The sequence below is a fragment of the Argopecten irradians genome, chromosome 15, assembly GCF_041381155.1.
Source record: "Argopecten irradians isolate NY chromosome 15, Ai_NY, whole genome shotgun sequence".
Classification (NCBI taxonomy): Eukaryota; Metazoa; Mollusca; class Bivalvia; order Pectinida; family Pectinidae; genus Argopecten; species Argopecten irradians.
In genome coordinates, this window is record NC_091148.1 from 2,824,263 (window position 1) to 2,848,191 (window position 23,929).

General features: G+C 38.6%; 4 protein-coding genes across 5 annotated transcripts; all 4 read left to right on the top strand.

The window, feature by feature from the left end:
• Positions 1-3,183: 3,183 nt before the first annotated feature.
• On the top strand, positions 3,184-3,869 carry LOC138309616 (hyaluronan mediated motility receptor-like). Its single transcript, XM_069250840.1, has 2 exons — positions 3,184-3,736; positions 3,787-3,869. Exons 1-2 carry the CDS (start codon positions 3,184-3,186, stop codon positions 3,867-3,869), a joined length of 636 nt encoding a protein of 211 aa, XP_069106941.1.
• Positions 3,870-3,874: 5 nt separating this feature from the next.
• LOC138309046 (angiopoietin-related protein 7-like) lies at positions 3,875-7,585 on the top strand. 2 transcript variants are annotated; one of them, XM_069250147.1, is made up of 4 exons: positions 3,875-3,952; positions 5,348-5,469; positions 5,925-6,021; positions 6,558-7,585. In XM_069250147.1, the coding sequence occupies exons 1-4, from the start codon at positions 3,916-3,918 to the stop codon at positions 6,797-6,799; spliced, it is 498 nt and encodes a 165-aa protein (XP_069106248.1). In that variant the 5' UTR covers positions 3,875-3,915; the 3' UTR covers positions 6,800-7,585. The 2 variants fall into 2 exon arrangements, with proteins under 2 accessions (XP_069106248.1, XP_069106249.1); XM_069250148.1 differs by lacking the exon at positions 3,875-3,952 and adding an exon at positions 4,382-4,982.
• Positions 7,586-7,819: 234 nt separating this feature from the next.
• Positions 7,820-15,887, top strand: LOC138309470 (uncharacterized). Its single transcript, XM_069250669.1, has 9 exons — positions 7,820-7,887; positions 8,621-8,798; positions 9,542-9,630; positions 9,907-9,978; positions 10,377-10,470; positions 12,052-12,237; positions 12,436-12,651; positions 15,084-15,221; positions 15,664-15,887. The coding sequence occupies exons 2-9, from the start codon at positions 8,651-8,653 to the stop codon at positions 15,792-15,794; spliced, it is 1,074 nt and encodes a 357-aa protein (XP_069106770.1). The 5' UTR covers positions 7,820-7,887; positions 8,621-8,650; the 3' UTR covers positions 15,795-15,887.
• Positions 15,888-20,405: 4,518 nt separating this feature from the next.
• On the top strand, positions 20,406-23,319 carry LOC138309394 (uncharacterized). Its single transcript, XM_069250585.1, has one exon. The coding sequence runs from the start codon at positions 20,729-20,731 to the stop codon at positions 22,325-22,327; it is 1,599 nt and encodes a 532-aa protein (XP_069106686.1). The 5' UTR covers positions 20,406-20,728; the 3' UTR covers positions 22,328-23,319.
• Positions 23,320-23,929: the final 610 nt, after the last annotated feature.

The window sequence follows — 23,929 nt, forward strand, 5'->3', positions numbered from 1 at the left end:
GATGATGATGATGATGATGTTGATGTTGGTGATGATGATGATGATGATGATGATGATGATGATGATGATGATGATGATGATGATGATGATGATGATGATGATAAAATAATTATAATAATGATAATATTATGCCGGAATCTTGAGTTAATTTAACAACAAAAGTCATCACATTTGCAAAAACGAATTATTCTGAACAGAACAACATTCATCACGAAAATACAATTATTTGAAACTGTCGCTGAACTTGATTTAGTATGAAGTAGATACAATGTTATACACTACAGCAATACATTTATGGATGATTAACCAAGTTATTTCTTGGAAATACATCAATGTTAGAAGGACTGTCCTAATCAATTAGCCGACACAAGTGGGGGATCTATGACCGGCAGGTATCGATTCCATAAGGGAAGGAAACATTGCGTTCAATAATGACCGATAGCTACGATTCACTGCATTACTAGATTGCTCTATAGGAGTCCATGCATATCCGAACTGGGAACTGATGGATGATCAATGTATATGTGATTGTACTCCCTTGTTCACAGATATCAAAAAAAAAAAAAAAAAATATTGCTGTGAATTGTGTCTCTTTTTATGACAAATGAAAGGGTCATTCTATTTGAAAAAAAAAAGATTAATTATATTGATTAATATTATGATGACATGATAGAGAACGAGTAATTTACACAGTTAATTAAACAATGTAGATCTACATTTGTATAATCTAGGATTAAAAAGACTCATCGCCAATCACCATAAATATATCCAAGTCAAATCGCAATACGAAAAAGGAATTTGATAATAAAAATATAAAGAAGTAATTTGTTACGATTAAAGTCCTATTTAAAAGTCATTTAAAGTTGTCCTCACCTGTGTGCAATATTCGTGTTGTGTCTCCTTTTCAAAGTGACATCTCACTAAGGATAACGTGCAAACCAGTCGTCCCATTCCCTTTATGTTAAGCGCTACGCTGGAACAGAAACTACTACTTTTATAGACTTTGGGGAGTCTCGGACAGGGGCAGATCCCAGAACCAACCTCGCAGGGGCGATTGCTCAACAAAGGCCAAAAGTGAGGCGGTGTCATGGGGTGGGGTTAGAAAAACGAAAGTCTTTTAGGAAGAAAAGAAAAGATCAGGTCCCAAATTTAGTCACCTTTTTCGATATTTTCTAAGACGTTTTCAATTCGCGATTTAAATATTAAAGTCCTATATTGTACATGTATTTGATTTTTTTTCGGCTATGGTCAAAGTAATTATATGATAAATAAACCAAGAAGAAGAGTAGAAACTAGTGGTCTGTGATATACGGTAACGCTGTCCTTTACAAGTAAGAGTTACGCGGTCGGTGTCTACAAGGATCAAAACATCTGTTAGTGAATAAAACATTTTTAGTAGCTAGATACATGACACATTTTACGATGCTGGTTACCCAAGGTCTCCTTTTAACAGTAGACTGATACCACTGAGGCCTAATCACACGTGTAATAATTCAACAGAAAACCACACCACACACATTGTTCCATATCGCCTTCCGCCACTCGAATCAGTTCTACGGTCGACCGCAAAATGAAGGCTACAAGAGTGTGCGTTTAAAACTTGGCATGCGGTGGGGAAAATTGTCTGTAGTGGATTAAATTTACACATTAAAAATACTACAGAAAATTACAGTTTTAGGTCAGAAGTAATACGCCGGGCAGAAATTGACCCGCGACTATAATTGTTAATCTTGTAAATCTAGTATGTATTAGTTGGTAGTTAGAAATGTACTGGAAATAGCAGATGATCGTTGTATCAAATCTAATCCATGCGTAGAAAACGAAGTAATTCGTTCATTTTAAGCAAAAAAATTGGCAGCTGAATTTCCTCATATGCAGGACACCTGTGATCACACATGATGGTGCTGTTACACAACTCGCCTTTAATGTTGTTTTCGTTCGTTCTTCTTGCAAGAAACCTATTGTGCGTCTTGTAAATAGTGACTAAAACAGATATTTCATTGTTTGGTTATTTATCTACATGAGTATTAACAACCGTTTTTGAATATTTGTTGGTTTGGTTAAAAATAAACCAACATCGAATCAACAGTTCAACAGACCACACGTCCTATAACCAACTGAGATAGTTTAGGGACGACTACCCCATGCCTGTATACAATATGGTGTGTGTGTGTGTGTGTGTGTGTGTGTGTGTGTGTGTGTGTGTGTGTGTGTGTGTGTGTGTGTGTGTGTGTGTGTGTGTGTGTGTGTGTGTGTGTGTGTGTGTGTGTGTGTGTGTGTGTGTGTGTGTGTGAAAGTCATGATGTGTTTAGAGGCTGCGGCATATCTGTTATGTGTCTCCATGTGATAGCGGAACTCTTCTTACCTTTTTATAGTGCTATCACATACAAGCTTGAAGCCGAAAACACAAAACTAGTTTTCGTTAGGTTAAGAGCTACAATATTGCAGCTGAATACGAACATACCGCAGACTCCCAAAAACACAATTAAACACCACACCCAACACATTGCATACAAAGTGAACCGTCCTTTGATTACCATAGCTGATAAGCATAGTCAGCTAACTAACATATTGTCATCGCTCGCATCTAGATTTTTTTAAATTTAAATTTATTATTAGGGCTTTTCACACAAGGGTGAAATGACCTTTAATTTTTTTTGGCTAAATATTCTGTTTTTATTCTTCTTCTGCATACAATACATATACTCGAATTAACAAAGTGATTTAAAGATCATTGCTGATCATTCATAATTAAATGTAAAGAAATATTTTATATAAGACTCAACAACAAAACAAAAACAAAAACCGAAGGATAACGCACAATCATTGTGAAGTACCGAAATCGAAGCATCTGGTTTTACTTTACATCTACTTAACTGGAGATAAAACAATTAAAGGCCTCTTATTTAACAATGATAGAGGGGGAGAAAGGACACTTCCTTGTATACCTCATGTCCAGTACATTAAGTGTTCAATGACAAATCGCGTTACATATTGTGTGCACTAAAGGCCTCGTCATGGTGAAGAGTTAATTTGTTGTGTAATAAGTGGAATCATATAAGTGTTCATCGACTGCAGTTTAAACACATAAGCATTGAGAGAGAATATAGAAGTGACATCACAAGAGAAGTAACATTACAGATAGTACAACGTGAAACTAGTGTTAAAAGTAGCTTAGGAACAATGTATCCCGTGTTCACATTCGTAGTAATATTTCTATTGGTAAATACCTCTTCCCAACAAAATATCGGTCGGGAGCAGGAGGTCTGTACAGCGGTACAGACCAATGATGTGTTAGAGAAGGCCTTGCCTTTGATTCGGCGTCACCTAGAGGTCGAGACCGAATCATGTAAACATAAGATGGATCAAGTCAACGCTAAATTGAGTGTTTCCTTGGAAGCTGTGCAGGCAGAACTGGAAAGTACGAAACAACGCAATAACGACATGAATGTTTCATTGGAAGCTGTGCAGGCAGAACTGGAAAGTACGAAACAACGCAATAACGACATGAATGTTTCATTGGAAGCTGTGCAGGCAGAACTGGAAAGTACGAAACAACGCAATAACGACATGAATGTTTCATTGGAAGCTGTGCAGGCAGAACTGGAAAGTACGAAACAACGCAATAACGACATGAATGTTTCATTGGAAGCTGTGCAGGCAGAACTGGAAAGTACGAAACAACGCAATAACGACATGAATGTTTCATTGGAAGCTGTGCGGGCAGAACTGGAAAGTACGAAACAACGCAATAACGACATGAATGTTTCATTGGAAGCTGTGCAGGCAGAACTGGAAAGTACAAAACAACGCAACAACCACATGAATGTTTCATTGGAAGCTGTCTTGGAAAGTACGAAACAACGTAACGACATGAATGTTCATTGGAAAGTGTACAAGGCGGAGTTAGAAACTATGAAAAAACATATTCAAGAGCTGAAAGCAACCAAGTGTATTGTCTTTTTACGTTTTATCATTATTGGATTTATAAAGTTTTTATTTCTCCGTACTTATGACATCAGTTTTTTAATGTGTATATTTCCCTGTACTAATGACACCAGTTTCATAATGTCTCTTTTTCCCCTTACTAATGTCACTAGATTTATAATGTTTCTTTTTCCCCATACTAATGTCACTAGATTTATAATGTATTTCTTTTTCCCCATACTAATGCACTAGATTTTAATGTCTCTTTTTCCCCTTACTAATGTCACGAATTTATAATGTCTCTTTTTCCCCATACTAATGTCACTAGATTTATAATGTCTCTTTTTCCCCTTATAATGTCACTAGATTTATAATGTCTTATTTTCCCGTACCAATGTCACTTATTTTAGAAGGTCTTTCCCCGGTACCAATGTCACAAGTTTCATAATAGTTTCATAATGTCTATATTTCCCCGTCCTAATGTCACTAATTTTATAATGTCTCCTTTTCACCATAAAAATGTGACTAGATTTATAATGTCTCTATATCCCCATACCAATGTCACTAGTTTGATGTCTCTATATCCCCGTACTAATGGTACTAGTTTTATAATGTCCCTATCTACCCGTGCTCATGTCTCTAGCTTTAGAATGTCTTTTCTCTGTACCAATGTCACCTAGATTTATAATGTCTATATTTCCCCGAACTAATGTCTCTAGTTTGATGTCTCTATATCACCGTACTAATGTCACTAGTTTTATAATTTATCCCGCCTCAGACAAGAATCTTGTATTCCTATTGGTTACAATGACGTCACGTGATATCCAATATATAGTCGTATCAGGTTAGTAGAAATCGTCTCAGGTTTGGACGATAGAGTTATCGTTCTTTTCCCCTAACGTCATTAGGAACAAGATGGCGGTCAAGTAACGCTTCGCGACGACGTCACTCAACGCGATGGAGAAACATGTTTGAAGCAAACCGAATTCGGCAATACTTATTTAGGATTATTTAACAGAAATGGACCATGACAACGCATTCGAGTCTTCAATGAGGTGAAAATTGTTTTTCAGTTTTGAGTCATTTTTGTGTCCATACTCAGTACATATTGCATTTTGCAGTTACTTCATTGAAAGGGTTCTTCGACGGGATAAATTCGTTACACAGTTTGTTAGTGACCTATTACGGAAAAATATTGGGTCTAAAATAAACATGTATCGGGCTCGGCGAACAAGTTCATTTTAGACCCAATATTTTTTCCGTATTAGGTCAATAACAAACTGTGTAACTAATAGTATTTTCTCTATACTAATGTCACTTGTCTAATGTCTCTAAATCCCCGTGCTTATAATTACAGTGTAGTTCTTCGAACGACTCCAATGATTTTAATTACAGAATAATGTTTATACGTTCTGTGTAGGGCTTACGAGTTGTAGTGATTTGAGTCCTGGCAGTCCCTCCGGTGTTTATAGAATGACCTTGACCCCTGGCCGGAGTGACGATGTTTACTGTGACATGGACACAGCTGGAGGGCCATGGACAGTAAGAATAATGTTGATAGATTAATACCATACCGCCTATCTATCTATATATCATTACTGTATTTATTTTCCACAGAATCCATCAGGGACCAGTTTCATGAAGATCCATTAACTTTAAGGAACTCCTTAACTTAAATTTCCCAATAGAAAAGCATTACAAAAGTTTGGGAAAAAACTTCAGCTTAGGAGCCTTCCCTTAAAATCTGTAATGCTTTCCTATAGAGAATTTTTAAGTTAAGGGATTCCTTAAATTTAAGGAATGTTCATGAAACTGGGCCCATGACTTAGCCCTTGTAATATTTTTGCATTTGTCATTAGTTTAATTTAACTTGAAGTACCTGTCTTTGCTTGGAAATTCATTGTGACCTCATGTTTACGTCATAAAACAATGAACTGTCATCTGATCGTTTCTATATTATAAATATCGGTGAATCATTTTTTCCATTAAACTTACAGGTGATACAGAACAGACAGGACGGTACTGTAGACTTCTACCGGAACTGGACGGAATATCAGACAGGATTTGGTGACTTAGACGGAGAATTCTGGGCCGGTAAGTATGAAAAATGTTTGTACAAGTATATTATAATCCGCGGCAGATGTCTTATGTTAGTATGTACACATTTCTACATAATGAAATAAATATAATTATCATACTGTATTATCTATTATTCGCGGGTGGGTTAATTTCGCTAAATTCGCGATCCATCCAAAATCGCGAAGTTTAATATCTCGCAAAATTTATCAAAATCATGGTTTCACATATTATAGTCTGTCATAAGAATGGGACTTCAAAAGGCTAGAATAATTCCCGAAAATAAACCCCCACGAATCAGTACAAAGCTGTAAATCACGAAATTTATATTTAATACACCCGCAAAATTTAACTACTATACAGAAGAAATAAAGATAATAATAAAACATGTATGTGCATAGACACAAATAACAAAATTAATGTTATAGGGAATTACTTAACTTTTTGATTCATTTGTTATAGTTTGATTTTTAATCTGAATTCATTCGCAACATTTGATAAAAGGGCATATATCATTAAATCAATGCCTAACGACTTAATAAATGTTCTGTTAGGACTGGACATAATACACCTCCTTACCCTGAGCGGTTCCATCCTTCGTATCAATTTGATGTCCTGGAAGAACGATGTGAAGTACGCCCAGTATCGGGACTTCCGTGTGGGGGACGCGTCATCGAAGTACCGACTGTCGGTATCGGGATTCTCCGGGAATGTCTCCGGTAAGTTTTTTGTTTGTTTGTTAAGAGTTTATCTCATTAAAACATTTAGAAAGCATAATTACCAAGTCATTTTATGAATAAGAAAACAAGCTTACAGTAAGTGTTGGAAGCAACACACGTCCCCTATCGTCAATTCCATTTTCTAATCTATGACAAGTAGTTATTATTGCTTAGTTATGTTAATCATTGTATGAAGTTTGAACAACGTCTGTTGATGTGCACTGCTCTCCGGTTATTATCAGGAAACCAAAGGAGAAGGTACGTTAAGACTCGAATATGGCCTCAAAATTAATTCTCCAGTAAAGAACAACATATTTTGCTATATAACAGTTGAATACATTTGCTAACACATTACATCCCGAAAATATCCCGCATGTGCCAATTATGTTCATTATGACGTCATCAACATGCAGTTTCCCGCCATTTTTCACAAAAATCCTTGAAAAATCATACTTTTTGAGTGGTTTTTGACTAAAAATGAATGTGGCCGCCTTCGTGGAACAGAAAGAGATTTTCACATGTTGTGTATCGTGTATTTATGCATATCCATGCAAAATATAAAGGTGCCCCAAGGTGGCGGCCAAATCCATTTCAAGCCTTTTCTAACCTAAAGATGATGAATTTCTAGCAAAATTTGGCGAGAAGAGGAAAATCATCAATTTGATGACGTCATAGGTGGAGCACATCGTGTACATGGTTATAAAAAGTTATGTTTTGATGAATGGCAAGTATGAAAGTATTTATTGATGTAAAATTGATGTGGATCAGAGTTAATATTTTTCGGCCTGAAAAATTAAGGCCAAATAATGGTCCTATCATATCTACTCCTTTATGAAGCAATCTATTTTTAGTAACAGTGACCTGTGTAGGAAAAATTGAAGAACTAATAATTGAGCATTTACTTCAAAATTCTCCATAGGAAAGCATTACAGATTTTAAGGAAGGCTCCTAAACTTAATATTTTGTTCTTAACGTTTGTATTGGGAAATCCAAGTTAAGGAATGTTCGTGAAACTGGGGCCTGTGACATACATGTTTGTCAATTAGTGGTATTAAAAAAATCTGAAATCTGTATATGATTTGTTTACCTTTAGATCTGCTTCGTGAACCGGTACGTGACAAGTGACGCCCACGTCTACTATAACTCAGGCTGCTTATCGGCAAATGTAAGTTGACATCTTTTACAAGGCCTTGGGCGAATGTTTATATCTGTTCTGCGAGATGAGATCGTGAAAAAAGTAAATAAAGGTACGAAGGAGATATATCTATTTTCAGCAAAAGTACAAAAATATAGTAAAGTTTTAATGCTTAAATAGAACAAATGCTTAACTAGATCATTGTTACCTACTTCATTGATTTTCCATCAGTTTTCTTAACTAAACTATGCAAAAATATTATCTCTATTCTAATATTTGATTAATTAAGACTTGAAATTAAAAACAAAAATAGAAACATACAAACAAATTTACCCTTTTGCGTTTGACCTCTAAAATTACCATGAGCCCAGAAAAAAAATCTGAAGTTCTTAATAGCATGCATTATGCAGCTCACCCTAATGTACAATGTGTCTTCATACAAAATATTTTTCTTATCACTGAGTGGCAGTAAAATAGCCTAAAGGGATACCTTTTCGGTAAAAGACTAGGTCACGATTTTTTACGACAAGAAATCGTTGAAATAAATCTAATTTATTTCAAATGCTGAAAGTCTGGATCGCGAAATTTTGCGAAATGTGTACTGTATACACATTTATGTTTGCTTATTTCACGGGAGACGAAAAATCGTAAAAATAAATCTATTCAATGCATAAAATGAAGAAAAAAAACCTCTAGATCACAAAATATTATACCTTTAATTATTAAAATAGAGAAGTACAACATTTCACCAAATGTTTTTTAGCATTGTCATGCCCACCATCATACATATCTTATGGGTCGTCGACAACACGAATCGATGACGTCAAACACTGATATTGATGACAGGGCTGCCAAGAGAACGAACCCCTCTCAGTATCCGGATTGTTCTTTATGTTGTCAAAACCATTTCTGCAATACAAACCTGTGTGACCCCCATCCGAGTAAGTTCTCCATTCTTCTATTAAAGATGCTCCACCGCTGACAAATGGTATTTTTTCACTATTAAAAACAGGAGCAGACAATTTCGTATTTTTCTTCAGTTACAAAAGTTACATACTTTACACCATTACCTTCATTGAACAGTTTGAGCTACTAATTTTACTTCAAGTTAAAATATAAAAAAAAATAATTAATTGCATCCCAAGAAAAATCCGTAGCACTATGTCCTTAATGGAATGCACTGATTGCGCATGCACCAAAGTTAAATGAATTGTTTTATATTGTTTATTAGACATATTTATGTATGTATATATACACGATTAGATACCAATTATTGTTCAAATGGGGCCCTGTGTTTCTTTGTCCTATGCATGGTGTTCATAAGCGGGTTCGACTGTAATAATCTGAAAAAAAGAAAAAAAAAAACACCATTGTACAAAACGTAAATGAAGTTAGAATACCACTTCAAGTCAAAAGCATACATTTTTTAATCAGTTGAAAAAAAAAACAATTACATAAATGCATTCGTTATTACAAAAGAATCTGTAAAATATCAAAGTAAATCTAGACTTTTCAATTTTTTTAAAGCCTGCATGAAGCTTCATCAAAATGGATTCATTTAATTCGACTATGATACAAAATATGTTTTCGTGTGCAAACTATGTAATTTATGAGTTTGAAAAGAACCAAATATTCGGTTAGTATGTTGGTTTGTTAACCTTTACTTGGGTGTTAATGTTTTCAGTGAACTTGACCAGGAAGCGATGTCTGTCATGTGACAGTGTGGAACAGTTGAGTGACTGTCACACAGTACAGGGCTGTGACGCGGACGAGGTGGGTGGTTTATTCATTGATACTGTAAACGTTCCTCTTTTAGCGGTAGTTTTATCTTAACGCTCATTCATGAACAGCGCTTATTTTTTTAAGATTATAAATGACGGCGTAATAAATATGATACCTCAACAGTTTGAAAGATGAATTAGCGAGAAAATGTCTACATGCGTAGATAGCATCGTTTACAGCATGCAAAATATACTCTATTAATCAAACAGGACTAAATGATAATTTATATTTACGCATAAAGTATTAAACCCCTTTAGTGTCTTTCAGAATTGCTACGCTTCCTATTATCTGAATACGTTTGGAGAGAAACGATTTCGGCTCGGATGTATGAGACAAAATGTAAGTAACTGACCTATAAATAGTTTCTTGTTCTCAAATATTTGTTTTTCGTTCTCACATGAGATATCGAAATTGTCGCGAAATCTCTTAGAAACAGTAGTTCATGGCAACGTTTAGTTTACTCTATTGGTTTTTAGTTGTTTTTTTTGTGGGGGTGGGGTATTGTGTGTATGGTGTTATTTGCTTGTTGGTGATGTTTTATTTTAATTTTCATTACTATAACTGGAAAAATCCTGCGGTAAGGATAGAAATGAAATAAAAATTTAAAAAAAATAATCTTAAATAACGTTTTACTGTTGGATATTCCTTATGCTAATTTTATACAAGAGAAAGTCACATTTAATCAATTAGCTGCATAATTTATATTGTATACAGTGCTTGGTGATCTTTTACTACAGGTATGTGACCAGGGAGGGTCAACACATGTTGGAGAAACCCAGTATTGTTCTAAATGTTGTTCAGGCGATCACTGTAATAGAGGCCTATGTAAACGTGAGTAATATAACTTACACTGTTAACACTTGAGAGATATTTGGACTCTTCTACTCCTTAACCTGGAACAGTTCATTATGAGTTTAAGTGTGAATAAAAATAGTTTAGCGACTTTAATCTGAAATATGTAGGATTCCTCCTGGTATATTTGTCTCGTTGCGATAGCGGGACGTACGACTAGTTTATAATGTTAGCATACTGAACTATACCATCAAAGAGACCACGATGCCAAGGTATAACCTAATCCTCTACATTCCATTCTGATCTATCAGAATTACTTCCCTTTGTTTCATTTCATCAATGTTTAAAGAATGAACGAAGAGAAGTCACTCTGATATATATCAAAATGTTTACATTCATAATTACATATTCACATACAACTTTTAATATTTAGATCAAATACGGTAAAGTGAAGTCTATGAAGGCATAACTGACACCCAAAACGTGACTATAATGTTGACATGGTAACGTTAACTGATCACCATCAGCTGTTCCATTTGTGGAGTATACCGTCGTTGATAAACGGTTTTCCTGGTCTAACTTTTTGGTCTAATTCAATTAAAGTTGTATTTCTTGTAATTTTCACTGAAACGATATGTCGTTTTTACATTTGATATTGGAACATGGACATGTATCTTGATGATTTAGCTCCCCAAAACCATATGTCAGCCTATAAGAGAGCCGAAATCTAGGGATCATATATTCCTGGTTTTGAATAAAACGCCTTCAATCACCGCCATGTTCAGTACCTTCGGGTTTTGTCGGAATTCCGAATCGTATCACGTGACTGACTACCATATGTCCTGCACGTGGTGATCCAGGTAACTAGCGTAAGCGCACATATGTTTGTTTACGTTTTCCTTCTGGCTAATATGAGCAAATCGTGCTGGTATATGTCCACAGAGCGAGCATTTGAAACATCTAATTCACACATTGCCGTAATTCAATATTGTGTGTATCAAATATTGTAATGTGCGAGCATTAATTTCTTTGTAGATCCAGTCTGCTGTAGAGGTCGACCACATGTTTTGTTTACGAAAAATTGTTGACATTTCTCTTGGTTTCACAACTCTCGTGTTACTTCGAGATTGTCGCGACGATGTTCGGAAAAGTTCGGAATGATTCGGCCTCTATCGAGCCTTTTTTTCACGTGTACACGTTAAAAAGATTTTTTACTTTTATAATTTAAAATACTTCCAGTACTGCAACTTTATAAAAAGTGATAAAATTAGAAAGTTTAAAACTCAGATAAACGGAGAAAAATATGTATAACACTTAAACAGTTTTCACTATGACAAAAAGAGTCAAAGTGATAGACCATACAACTTTAATGCATGCGTAATGGAAAACAATTATTGCCTGTAAAGATCTATCACCATGTGTAACATGCAAATATAGAATAATAGAGTTATTTGCACATGCGTGTAGGAAATGATTTTGACGTCATGTGTTTGCGAGTGTAACTTCATACTTTTCAGAAAGAAACAACGTCACAATGAATACCCTCCCACAGGGGAAGTAACTCTGTAATATGCAAAGACGGAAAAAGCAAAATTCAATTATTTTGCATATGAATTTCAGATGCCGCGGACACCACTCCAGTTACCATGACAACCACCCCCACCCCCACCACCCCGACCACAGCGGCCCCGGTCACACCCGCCTGTGAAGACGATCCCACTCGTCCCTGCATATCCAGCCTCTTGTCGTCCATCTGTGGTGATCCCCAGTTCAGTCAGCTCTGTAAAAAGTCGTGCGGACTATGCGGTATGTTGACCATGTTCGGGTTGACCAGCTAATGTTTTATACGAGGGAACAGATATTCCTGATAGGGATCTGAGATTCTATTACGCCAGGATAATAGAGAGAAATATGTTTTTCTCTACAAAATGTCAAATTATGTCGATATGTAAATTACATCGAGTTAAATATTGTAATTCAAAGGAGAAGATTCTATTTTCACAGGAGGTACTTCCGGAGCTCCGAATTTCACGCAACCTGCAGCTGTTACCGTGGTAACCACTCCTACATCGACATTGACCCAGTTTGTGACGTCAACTTCAAGTTCAATACCTGGTTGTGAGGACAGCAAGACTCAGTCTTGTGCTCCAGAAATACTTCCCATTGTCTGTTTTGATGATGTCATGAAATATTACTGTAAAAAATCCTGCAATATATGTGGTAAGTATTTTCTTTTTCTTTTTTTTCTTCGACGATAGACAAGAATGAACCATTATAATAGTTTGTCTTTTCACCACATTTAGAAGACAGGAGTAATTGCACGATATTTCTTTGTTTGCCAGATATCAAAAAATGGTTATAAGACTTATAAATGAAGGACTACTAGCGTCACCCAATGTCGATGTTGCAGGGGACACAGTAACCTCTATATCCTCCTCTTCATTTCCCAATGTTGTAAATCTTCAAAGGAGTATTTGTAGGGTTGTGATTGATCATTGCTTTTCTGTTGAATTGGCTTCAGTTTTAATAGGACATGGGCAAGGGTGGATAAAACGACAATGAAAGTAACTCAAAGGTGATACATTTTAGCTAGCCAAGGCAGAGCTATAAGATTACAGGATCTAGATACATAATCATGGAACAATCTTATACTAAAGTTTTGACTTAGCCAATCGTATGAAAAAAAGAAGCAAATATGCGTCTATCAAGTTGACAAGGACAGCTTAACATCCAATATTTTGCTGGTAAGCATTCGACAAGCGTACTGGCCAAGGCGTGGGTTCAGATATCCCTGTCCACTTGACTGCCATAGGCGAGGGTTCAGATATCCCTGTCCACCTGATTGGCCTAGGCGGGTGTTCAGATATCCCTGTCCACTTGACTGGCCTAGGCATAGGTTCAGATATCCCTGTCCACTTGACTGGCCTAGGCGGGGGTTCAGATATCCCTGTCCACTTGACTGGCCTTGGCGAGGGTTCAGATATCCCTGTCACTTTGACTGGCCTAGGCGGGGTTCAGATATCCCCGTCCACTTGACTGGTCTAGGCGGGGGTTCCGATATCCCTGCCCACTTGACTGGCCTAAGCGGGGGTTCAGATATCCCTGTCCACTTGACTGGCCTAGGCGGGGGTTCAGATATCCCTGTCCACTTGACTGGCCTAGGCGGGGGTTCAGATATCCCTGTCCACTTGACTGGCCTAGGCGGGGGTTCAGATATCCCTGTCCACTTGACTGGCCTTGGCGAGGGTTCAGATATCCCTGTCCACTTGACTGGCCTAGGCGGGGGTTCAGATTTCCCTGTCCACTTGACTGGCCTAGGCGGGGGTTCAGATATCCCTGTCCACTTGACTGGCCTAGGCGGGTGTTCAGATATCCCTGTCCACTTGACTGGCCTAGGCGGGGGTTCAGATATCCCTGTCCACTTGACTGGCCTAGGCGGGGGTTCAGATATCCCTGTCCACTTGACTGGCCTAGGCGGGGGTTCAGATATCCCTGTCCACTTGACTGGCCTAGGCGGGGTTCAGATATCCCCGTCCACTTGACTGGCCTAGGCGGGGGTTCATATATCCCTGTCCGCTTGACTGGCCTAGGCGGGGTTCAGATATCCCTGTCCATTTGACTGGTCTAGGCGGGGTTCAGATATCCCTGTCCACTTGACTGGCCTAGGCGGGGTTCAGATATCCCCGTCCACTTGACTGGCCTAGGCGGGGGTTCAGATATCCCTGTCCACTTGACTGGCTTAGGCGGGGGTTCAGATATCCCTGTCCACTTGACTGGCCTAGGCGGGGGTTCAGATATCCCTGTCCACTTGACAGGCCTAGGCGGGTGTTCAGATATCCCTGTCCACTTGACTGGCCTAGGCGGGGACTCAGATATCCCTGTCCACTAGACTGGCCTAGGCGAGGGTTCAGATATCCCTGTCCACTTGACAGGCCTAGGCGGGGGTTCAGATATCCCTGTCCATTTGACTGGCCTAGATGGGGGTGCATATATCCCTGTCCACTTGACTGGCCTAAGCGGGGGTTCAGATATCCCTGTCCACTTGACTGGCCTAGGCGATGGTTCAGATTTCCCTGTCCACTTGACTGGCCTAGGCGGGAGTTCAGATATCCCTGTCCACTTGACTGGCCTAGGCGGGGGTTCAGATATCCCTGTCCACTTGACTGGCCTAGGCGAGGGTTCAGATATCCCTGTCCACTTGACTGGCCTAGGCGGGGGTTCAGATATCCCTGTCCACTAGACTAGCCTAGGCGAGGGTTCAGATATCCCTGTCCACTTGACTGGCCTAGGAGAGGGTTCAGATTTCCCTGTCCACTTGACTGGCCTAGGCGGGGGTTCAGATTTCCCTGTCCACTTGACTGGCCTAGGCGGGGGTTCAGATATCCCTGTCCACTTGACTGGCCTAGGCGGGGGTTTAGATATCCCTGTCCACTTGACTGGCCTAGGCGGGGGTTCAGATATCCCTGTCCACTTGACCGGCCTAGGCGAGGGTTCAGATATCCCTGTCCACTTGACTGGCCTAAGCGAGGGTTCAGATATCCCTGTCCACTTGACTGGCCTATGCAAGATTTTATAAGTCTGTGGTTATATAAAAATGGAGCTTTACATGCATATAGTAGCAGCAAACTTAATTTCTTATTCTTGTGTTTCAGGTTTAACAAACCCGCCACCTGTTGTTTGTGCGGACACACACCCAAACGAGTGTTCTAACCAAACTCTACTACAAGGAATATGTTCTGATATTGAGTTAGCCACATTATTTTGTGCTAAGAGCTGTGGTACATGTCATGGTAAGGCACATTATTTTGTCCTAAGACCAAGACCAATTATCTGATTATATAGATATATTATAGTCCAGGGATGTAGAGATTGTAAGTGATCGGAACCCATGGAGTATCGAGGATGTATCGTGTTATACCGACCTGATAAAATGATTAACCAAAGTTATGCACTCGGTTATCATCGAGATTCCGGCATGTTAATATAACTTCATGTTAACCTCGCGAAAAGTGAATAATTTGATATCTTTTTTTGTGTATCGTTTCTTTGTATGTACAATATTTTAAAAAATAGTATCATAAATGAACATGTAGAAACATGACAGAATTAGGATTATATAATAAGTTTAAAACTTATATTGATACATATTCTATCAAAATAAAATCAAATGATTTATAATCTTTAGTGTGTATCTTGTTGTAAATCATATGTATCATTTTCATTCTATTTTAGCAGAAATCACTACTGCCTCTACATGCAGGGATGACGATACTCGATGTTTCAACATACCTTTTCTCACGGCCGCGTGTGTAGACCCTAACCAAAGAAATCTGTGTAAAAAGAGTTGTAAAATTTGCACATAATAAACGTGAGAAAAGCCACTTGAACAACGTGTTATGTGCCGCTCCTCTGTGTAGTCTCATTTCATTAATAAAACATTATTCCATTGTTATACATATATTTATTTTCTCGTCGCTTACAAAAGACTGAAATTGATTATCCGGTGTGACGTTAAAATATGGTATTGGCGTCGTAATACAGTGGTTGGTTGTGATGTAGATTGCTTAAGAGATGGATTTCATATTTTTGCATGCTTTAGTGTGCTAACGTATATAAACAACTTGTGTACAATACACACATTGTGCGATACTGTATCTAAGCGCCACAAACCTCCTGACAAACTGTACAAGGTCTTAGAACATTGAGAGGTAAACACAAACCTCCGACAAACTGTACAAGGTTTTAGAACATTGAGAGGTAAAGACATACCTCCTGACAAACTGTACAAGGTCTTAGAACATTGAGAGGTAAAGACAAACCTCCGTCAACATGTACAAGGTCTTAGAACATTGAGATGTAAACACAAACCTCCGACAAACTGTACAACAACTTAGAACATTGAGAGGTAAAGACAAACCTCCGACAAACTGTACAAGGTCTTAGAACATTGAGATGTAAAGACAAACCTCCGTCAACATGTACAAGGTCTTAGAACATTGAGAGGTAAAGACAACCCTCCGACAAACTGTACAAGGTCTTAGAACATTGCGATGTAAAGACAAACCTCCCGACAAACTGTACAAGGTCTTAGAACATTGAGAGGTAAAGACAAACCTCCGACAAACTGTACAAGGTCTTAGAACATTGAGAGGTAAAGACAACCCTCCGACAAACTGTACAAGGTCTTAGAACATTGAGATGTAAAGACAAACTGTACAAGGTCTTAGAACATTGAGAGGTGAAGACACACCTCCCTACAAACTGTACAAGGTCTTAGAACATTGAGAGGTAAACACAAACCTCCGACAAACTGTACAAGGTCTTAGAACACATAAGAGTGGTAAAGACAAACCTCCGACAAACTGTACAAGGTCATAGAACATTGAGAGGTAAAGACAAACCTCCCTACAAACTGTACAAGGTCTTAGAACATTAAGAGGTAAAGACAGACATCCGACAAACTGTACAAGGACTTAGAACATTGAGAGGTAACGACAAACCTCCGACAAACTGTACAAGGTCTTAGAACATTGAGAGGTAACGACATACCTCCCGACAAACTGTACAAGGTCTTAGAACATTGAGATGTAAAGACAAACCTCCGACAAACTGTACAAGGTCTTAGAACATTGAGATGTAAAGACAACCCTCCTGACAAACTGTACAAGGTCTTAGAACATTGAGATGTAAAGACAAACCTCCGACAAACTGTACAAGGTCTTAGAACATTGAGATGTAAAGACAAACCTCCGACAAACTGTACAAGGTCTTAGAACATTGAGAGGTAAACACAAACCTCCGACAAACTGTACAAGGTCTTAGAACATTGAGAGGTAAACACAAACCTCCCGACAAACTGTACAAGGTCTTAGAACATTCAGAGGTAAAGACAAACCTCCCGACAAACTGTACAAGGTCTTAGAACATTGAGAGGTAAAGACAAACCTCCGACAAACTGTACAAAGTCTTAGAACATTGAGAGGTAAAGACAAACCTCCGACAAACTGTACAAGGTCTTAGAACATTGAGAGGTAAAGACAAACCTCCGACAAACTGTACAAAGTCTTAGCACATTGAGAGGTAAAGACAAACCTCCGACAAACTGTACAAGGTCTTAGAACATTGAGAGGTAAAGACAAACCTCCGACAAACTGTACAAGGTCTTAGAACATTGAGAGGTAAAGACAAACCTCCGACAAACTGTACAAGGTCTTAGAACATTGAGACGTAAAGACAAACCTCCGACAAACTGTACAAGGTCTTAGAACATTGAGAGGTAAAGACAAACCTCCGACAAACTGTACAAGGTCTTAGAACATTGAGAGATAAAGACAAACCTCCCAAAAAACTGTACAAGGTCTTAGAACATTGAGAGGTAAACACAAACCTCCAACAAACTGTACAAGGTCTTAGAACATTGAGAGGTAAACACAAACCTCCAACAAACTGTACAAGGTCTTAGAACATTGAGAGGTAAACACAAACCTCCAACAAACTGTACAAGGTCTTAGAACATTGAGAGGTAAACACAAACCTCCAACAAACTGTACAAGGTCTTAGAACATTGAGAGGTTAAAGACAAACCTCCGACAAACTGTACAAGGTCTTAGAACATTTAGACGTAAAGACAAACCTCCGACAAACTGTACAAGGTCTTAGAACATTGAGAGGTAAAGACAAACCTCCGACAAACTGTACAAGGTCTTAGAACATTGAGATGTAAAGACAAACCTCCGACAAACTGTACAAGGTCTCAGAACATTGAGATGTAAACACAAACCTCCGACAAACTGTACAAGGTCTTAGAACATTGAGATGTAAAGACAAACCTCCGACAAACTGTACAAGGTCTTAGAACATTGAGAGGTGAAAACAAACCTCCGACAAACTGTACAAGGTCTTAGAACATTGAGAGGTAAAGACAAACCTCCGACAAACTGTACAAGGTCTTAGAACATTGAGAGGTGAAAACAAACCTCCGACAAACTGTACAAGATCTTAGAACATTGAGAGGTAAAGACAGACATCCGACAAACTGTACAAGGTCTTAGAACATTGAGAGGTAAAGACAAACCTCCGACAAACTGTACAAGGTCTTAGAACATTGAGATGTAAAGACAAACCTCCGACAAAGTGTACAAGGTCTTAAAACATTGAGATGTAAACACAAACCTCCCGACAAACTGTACAAGGTCTTAGAACATTGAGAGGTAAAGACAACCCTCCCAACAAACTGTACAAGGTCTTAGAACATTGAGAGGTAAAGACAGACATCCGACAAACTGTACAAGGTCTTAGAACATTGAGATGTAAAGACAAACCTCCCGACAAACTGTACAAGGTCTTAGAACATTGATAGGTAAAGACAAACCTCCGACAAACTGTACAAGGTCTTAGAACATTGAGAGGTAAAGACAGACATCCGACAAACTGTACAAGGTCTTAGAACATTGAGAGGTTAAAGACAAGCCTCTGACAAACTGTACAAGGTCTTAGAACATTGAGAGGTAAAGACAAACCTCCCGACAAACTGTACAAGGTCTCAGAACATTGAGAGGTGAAAACAAACCTCCGACAAACTGTACAAGGTCTTAGAACATTGAGATGTAAAGAAAACCCTCCCCACAAACTGTACAAGGTCTTAGAACATTGAGATGTAAAGACAACCCTCCCCACAAACTGTACAAGGTCTTAGAACATTGAGATGTAAAGACAACCCTCCCCACAAACTGTACAAGGTCTTAGAACATTGAGATGTAAAGACAACCCTCCCCACAAAACTGTACAAGGTCTTAGAACATTGAGATGTAAAGACAACCCTCCCCACAAACTGTACAAGGTCTTAGAACATTGAGATGTAAAGACAACCCTCCCCACAAACTGTACAAGGTCTTAGAACATTGAGATGTAAAGACAACCCTCCCGACAAACTGTACAAGGTCTTAGAACATTGAGATGTAAAGACAACCCTCCCCACAAACTGTACAAGGTCTTAGAACATTGAGATGTAAAGACAAACCTCCCTACAAACTGTACAAGGTCTTAGAACATTGAGATGTAAAGACAACCCTCCCCACAAACTGTACAAGGTCTTAGAACATTGAGATGTAAAGACAACCCTCCCCGCAAACTGTACAAGGTCTTAGAACATTGAGAGGTAAAGACAAACCTCCGACAAACTGTACAAGGTCTTAGAACATTGAGATGTAAAGACAACCCTCCCCACAAACTGTACAAGGTCTTAGAACATTGAGAGGTAAAGACAAACCTCCGACAAACTGTACAAGGTCTTAGAACATTGAGATGTAAAGACAACCCTCCCCACAAACTGTACAAGGTCTTAGAACATTGAGATGTAAAGACAAACCTCCGACAAACTGTACAAGGTCTTAGAACATTGAGATGTAAAGACAACCCTCCCCACAAACTGTACAAGGTCTTAGAACATTGAGATGTAAAAACATACCTCCTGACAAACTGTACAAGGTCTTAGAACATTTAGAGGTAAAGACAAACCTCCCTACAACATGTACTAGATCGTGGTCAACATTTACAATAAATGACCATTTAGGACCATTTATTTTGTATTTTATTATCAGAGGTTTCTGCCCCTGCGGGTAGGTATTAATTGTGACGTCATTTTTTGCGCGTGTAAACGTTATTCTTATTAGAGAAAACGCGGCTGATCATATTGGATACATTGAATGCACAGTGTTTATAAATATTTGAACGATTAAAATACATGTTTTAGTAAATACGAACTTTAGTACCCTTCTATGCTATCAGATGACCTTGTAGTATACCTGTACACAGTCTATATACTTTATATTTATCTCCAAACTCGGTTATCTGTATCAGCTGATCATATTGGACTCGTACCTCAGGTGATTGTCATGTGAGGTTCGGAGTTTGATATCACATGACAAATCGATAATGCACAGGTATGAAAGACCAGGTTAATAGCTAATTATCCTTAGGTTTGGTAGGTCAGTCCATCAGGCGAGAGTCTGGCTGATCTAACTCCAGGAGATATACGTCTGAAGTCGGTAAGACCAGACGGGTGTTAATGTACAGGAAAAGAATTATTTATATGGACATCTTTACACTGGATATATGTTATCTATGTGTGACCGGTGTGTAATTGTGTAGATGGACAGTATGACGTAAGACAATAGATCGATGATGATGACCACTGGATTACAATTGTCTTGATTCTCTTTGACCACAACTGTTCAGAGTATGTTTAAGTGTTAATCCGGACACTTCAGTACAGAGACTTTGAGTTTAACACAGCACGATGGCGACATCCCTTTATAAATGTCAAAATCCCCAGCAACCTCATGGTCAATCCACGTGTAATCATCACAAGGGGAGACAACTGGTTCTTTACTGTAAAACATGTGAGGAACCTGTATGTACTAAATGCTTGTCTTCCATCCATACGGGTCATCTTTTCTGTGAACTCAGTGAACTAACTTCCGAGAAGAAACAAGACATTCGAAACTTTATAGACAAGACTGAAAATGTTGACCTAGTGGAAATAGATGAGTTTATCAATTGTGTTGATAATTCTCTGAAGGAAAACATTAGTTGTTTTGAAAAACTTTCAGAACAGTTAAATACACAAACTGCAAAATTAAAGGAGAAACTTGATCTACTAGTGACACAGACTTTATCTCTATATCAACAAATGGAGGAGGATAACGCTAAGTTACTTCACACCTACAAACAGGACCTTGAGATGTACAGCGATCAGCTGAAACAGAAGGTAGAGGATTGTAAGAACTTACTTCAGCGCGGTTCTGACATCGAAATCTATGATACAGACTGTGATGTCACCTCTTCTGTCTCACTCCCCCTCAAACCTACTCTCGCTTTCGCTAGCCTCACTCCTAACAGTAACCCTCAGAGGTATCTGGAGCAAGCTCTCGGGGAGATAGAGATTTTATATAAATGTCAGAGCCATGGACGTCCCGGATGTGATCTCACTATTGGATCACACAAGGAAGAAGGAACGTCCGCTCACCAACAGACATCTGATATAGACGCGGGTACAGACGCTACAAAAGAAGAAATATGTAATCGGGGTTATCACCTACCTCCTCAGACCAAGATCCTGGAGAAGTGGAGGTCTCCTTGTTCTATTGATTCTATCTGCCCTACTACTGACGGTCGCGCGTGGACCATGTACTTGAACACATTAACTCTCCTCGACAGGAAGGGTAAAGTAGTACAGAAGGTAAAACACAACACCAGGATAAGTAACATAAGCCTTTCTCCTATAACCAACACTCTGTGGGCCTGTGGCAAGTGTAACATCCTAGAGCTGGAGTCAGGACGACTACAGACCAGATTTAGTACCAATGCTGAATCTCTGTCCATCTGTATTACAGCCAGTGAACACGTCATCATAGGGATGTACAGTAAAATCTCCAAATTCACCACAAGAGGTCAGTTGGTACAGACCACTGTAGCGACTGAGGAACAGTTTGTGAATTGGCCATTAAGCATATCTGAGTGTCCTGTTACACATAACATCGCCGTTGTTAATCGCTGGAGTGATGTTGTCATCATGGACAACGCTCTCCAGAAACTATTCGTATATACGGGTGAAATAACAGGTGTATATTCACCAACAACAGGGGGCAAATCATTTGATCCCGTGGATGCGGTCTATGACAAAATAGGTATCCTTGTTATGGGGGACAATAAAACCGAATGTTTCCTCCTCATCAATGGTCGTGGTCAGTTTATCAGGATCATACACACTAATGACCACAAGGCATGGGCCATTGGTATCGACATTGAGGGAGTACTGTGGTCGGTGTTCCAACGGAACGATGTCAAACTTTTACAATACAACGATATTTATCAAACGGAGGGTGACATTGTGTGAACACGGACGACGATGAGTATACAGAGGACGAAGATGAGTACAAAGCGGACGACGATGAGTATAAACCGAACGACGATGAGTACAAAGCGGACGACAATGAGTATACAGAGGACGACAATGAGTATACAGAGGACGACGATGAGTACAAAGCGGACGACGATGAGTACAAAGCGGACGACGATGAGTATATAGAGGACGAAGATGAGTACAAAGCGGACGACGATGAGTACAAAGCGGACGACGATGAGTACAAAACTGGACGACGATGAGTATACAGAGGACGACGATGAGTACAAAGCGGACGACGATGAGTATATAGAGGACGACGATGAGTACAAAGCGGACGACGATGAGTACAAAGCGGACGACGATGAGTACAAAGCGGACGACGATGAGTTTAAAACGAACGACGATGTGAAAAGAGATGACAATACTAAGTAAAAAAGGACAACTATAAGTATAAAAAGATAACAATGGTGTGTTGTCATAATTCTGTTATTCAATATCGAGCTAATGAGTGTATTATGGAACACTTCTAACTTACATATACTTAAAATCTTACATTGAGTTTATTTATGTGGTTAATGCTAAATACTTTTCCAAAAAGAATTATGTTATTATAAAGTTACTGAAGAGTTACGCCTTTTTATTCGGACTGGTCAAGACGTAAAAAATGTCCAGAAAGGTACCCAAGATCAATTGGGATATTTTGGTGTCGGGAAATTTTGGCATTTTTGTATCAAAATAGGATGGCTTAATTTTGGTGTGTTTAAATTTGGCGTTTTCCCGTGTTCTGTAATTATCGCATAACTCATATCTGAACGCAAGATAAACACTATGAAGATTGACTTATTCCATTGGTCCTTTTGTCGCATGTGGACAGACCATACCATACATTATGTTTACATACTAAGTATCATATCCGTAAGTGATCAATAACGTGTAGATGATATTTATATACAATGTACAAATAAAGAAAAAATAAATACCCAGTCACATTTTGGTGTGTTTAATTTCGGCGCTTTCGTGCCAAATGCCAAGTAAGTCAAAATATCATCACATCCAAAATATCCGTAACTGCCAAGCGCATAGCGCATAAAACCAGCACGCGTAAACAACATCTTATGTTGACTGATAAGGCAAGAGGCAACTTTTCTGATTCCAAATGGGAATTTTACTTATAAGTTCTCTAAACTAATGGAATCCACTTTATTTTTGCGAGACACACATTTTCCGTTACCTTGGGTTAGGGTTAGGGTTTTCCAACGCAAATTCATGTTTCCAATATAAAATGAACGCACGGTTGCCAGTAGAAGCCCTTGTATCTATAAAGGTAGAGAAGTTATGATGATATGGGTTAGTTTCCTATCATTAAATTTATTGATGAAATTTTCGAGAGTAAACAATGATATATATTATATATACTGTATTTTTAAACTCTTTCATATGTGGATATGAAGGATAGGGATATTCTAACTGAGGATTACAAAATGTTGTAAAACCTGTACGCGGCTTGTCGAATATTTTAAGGAATTAAAGTTGGTAATTTGGTAACATCCATCACTTACTGCACAGTTTTTAGGTTTCGTGGGGATAATTTTC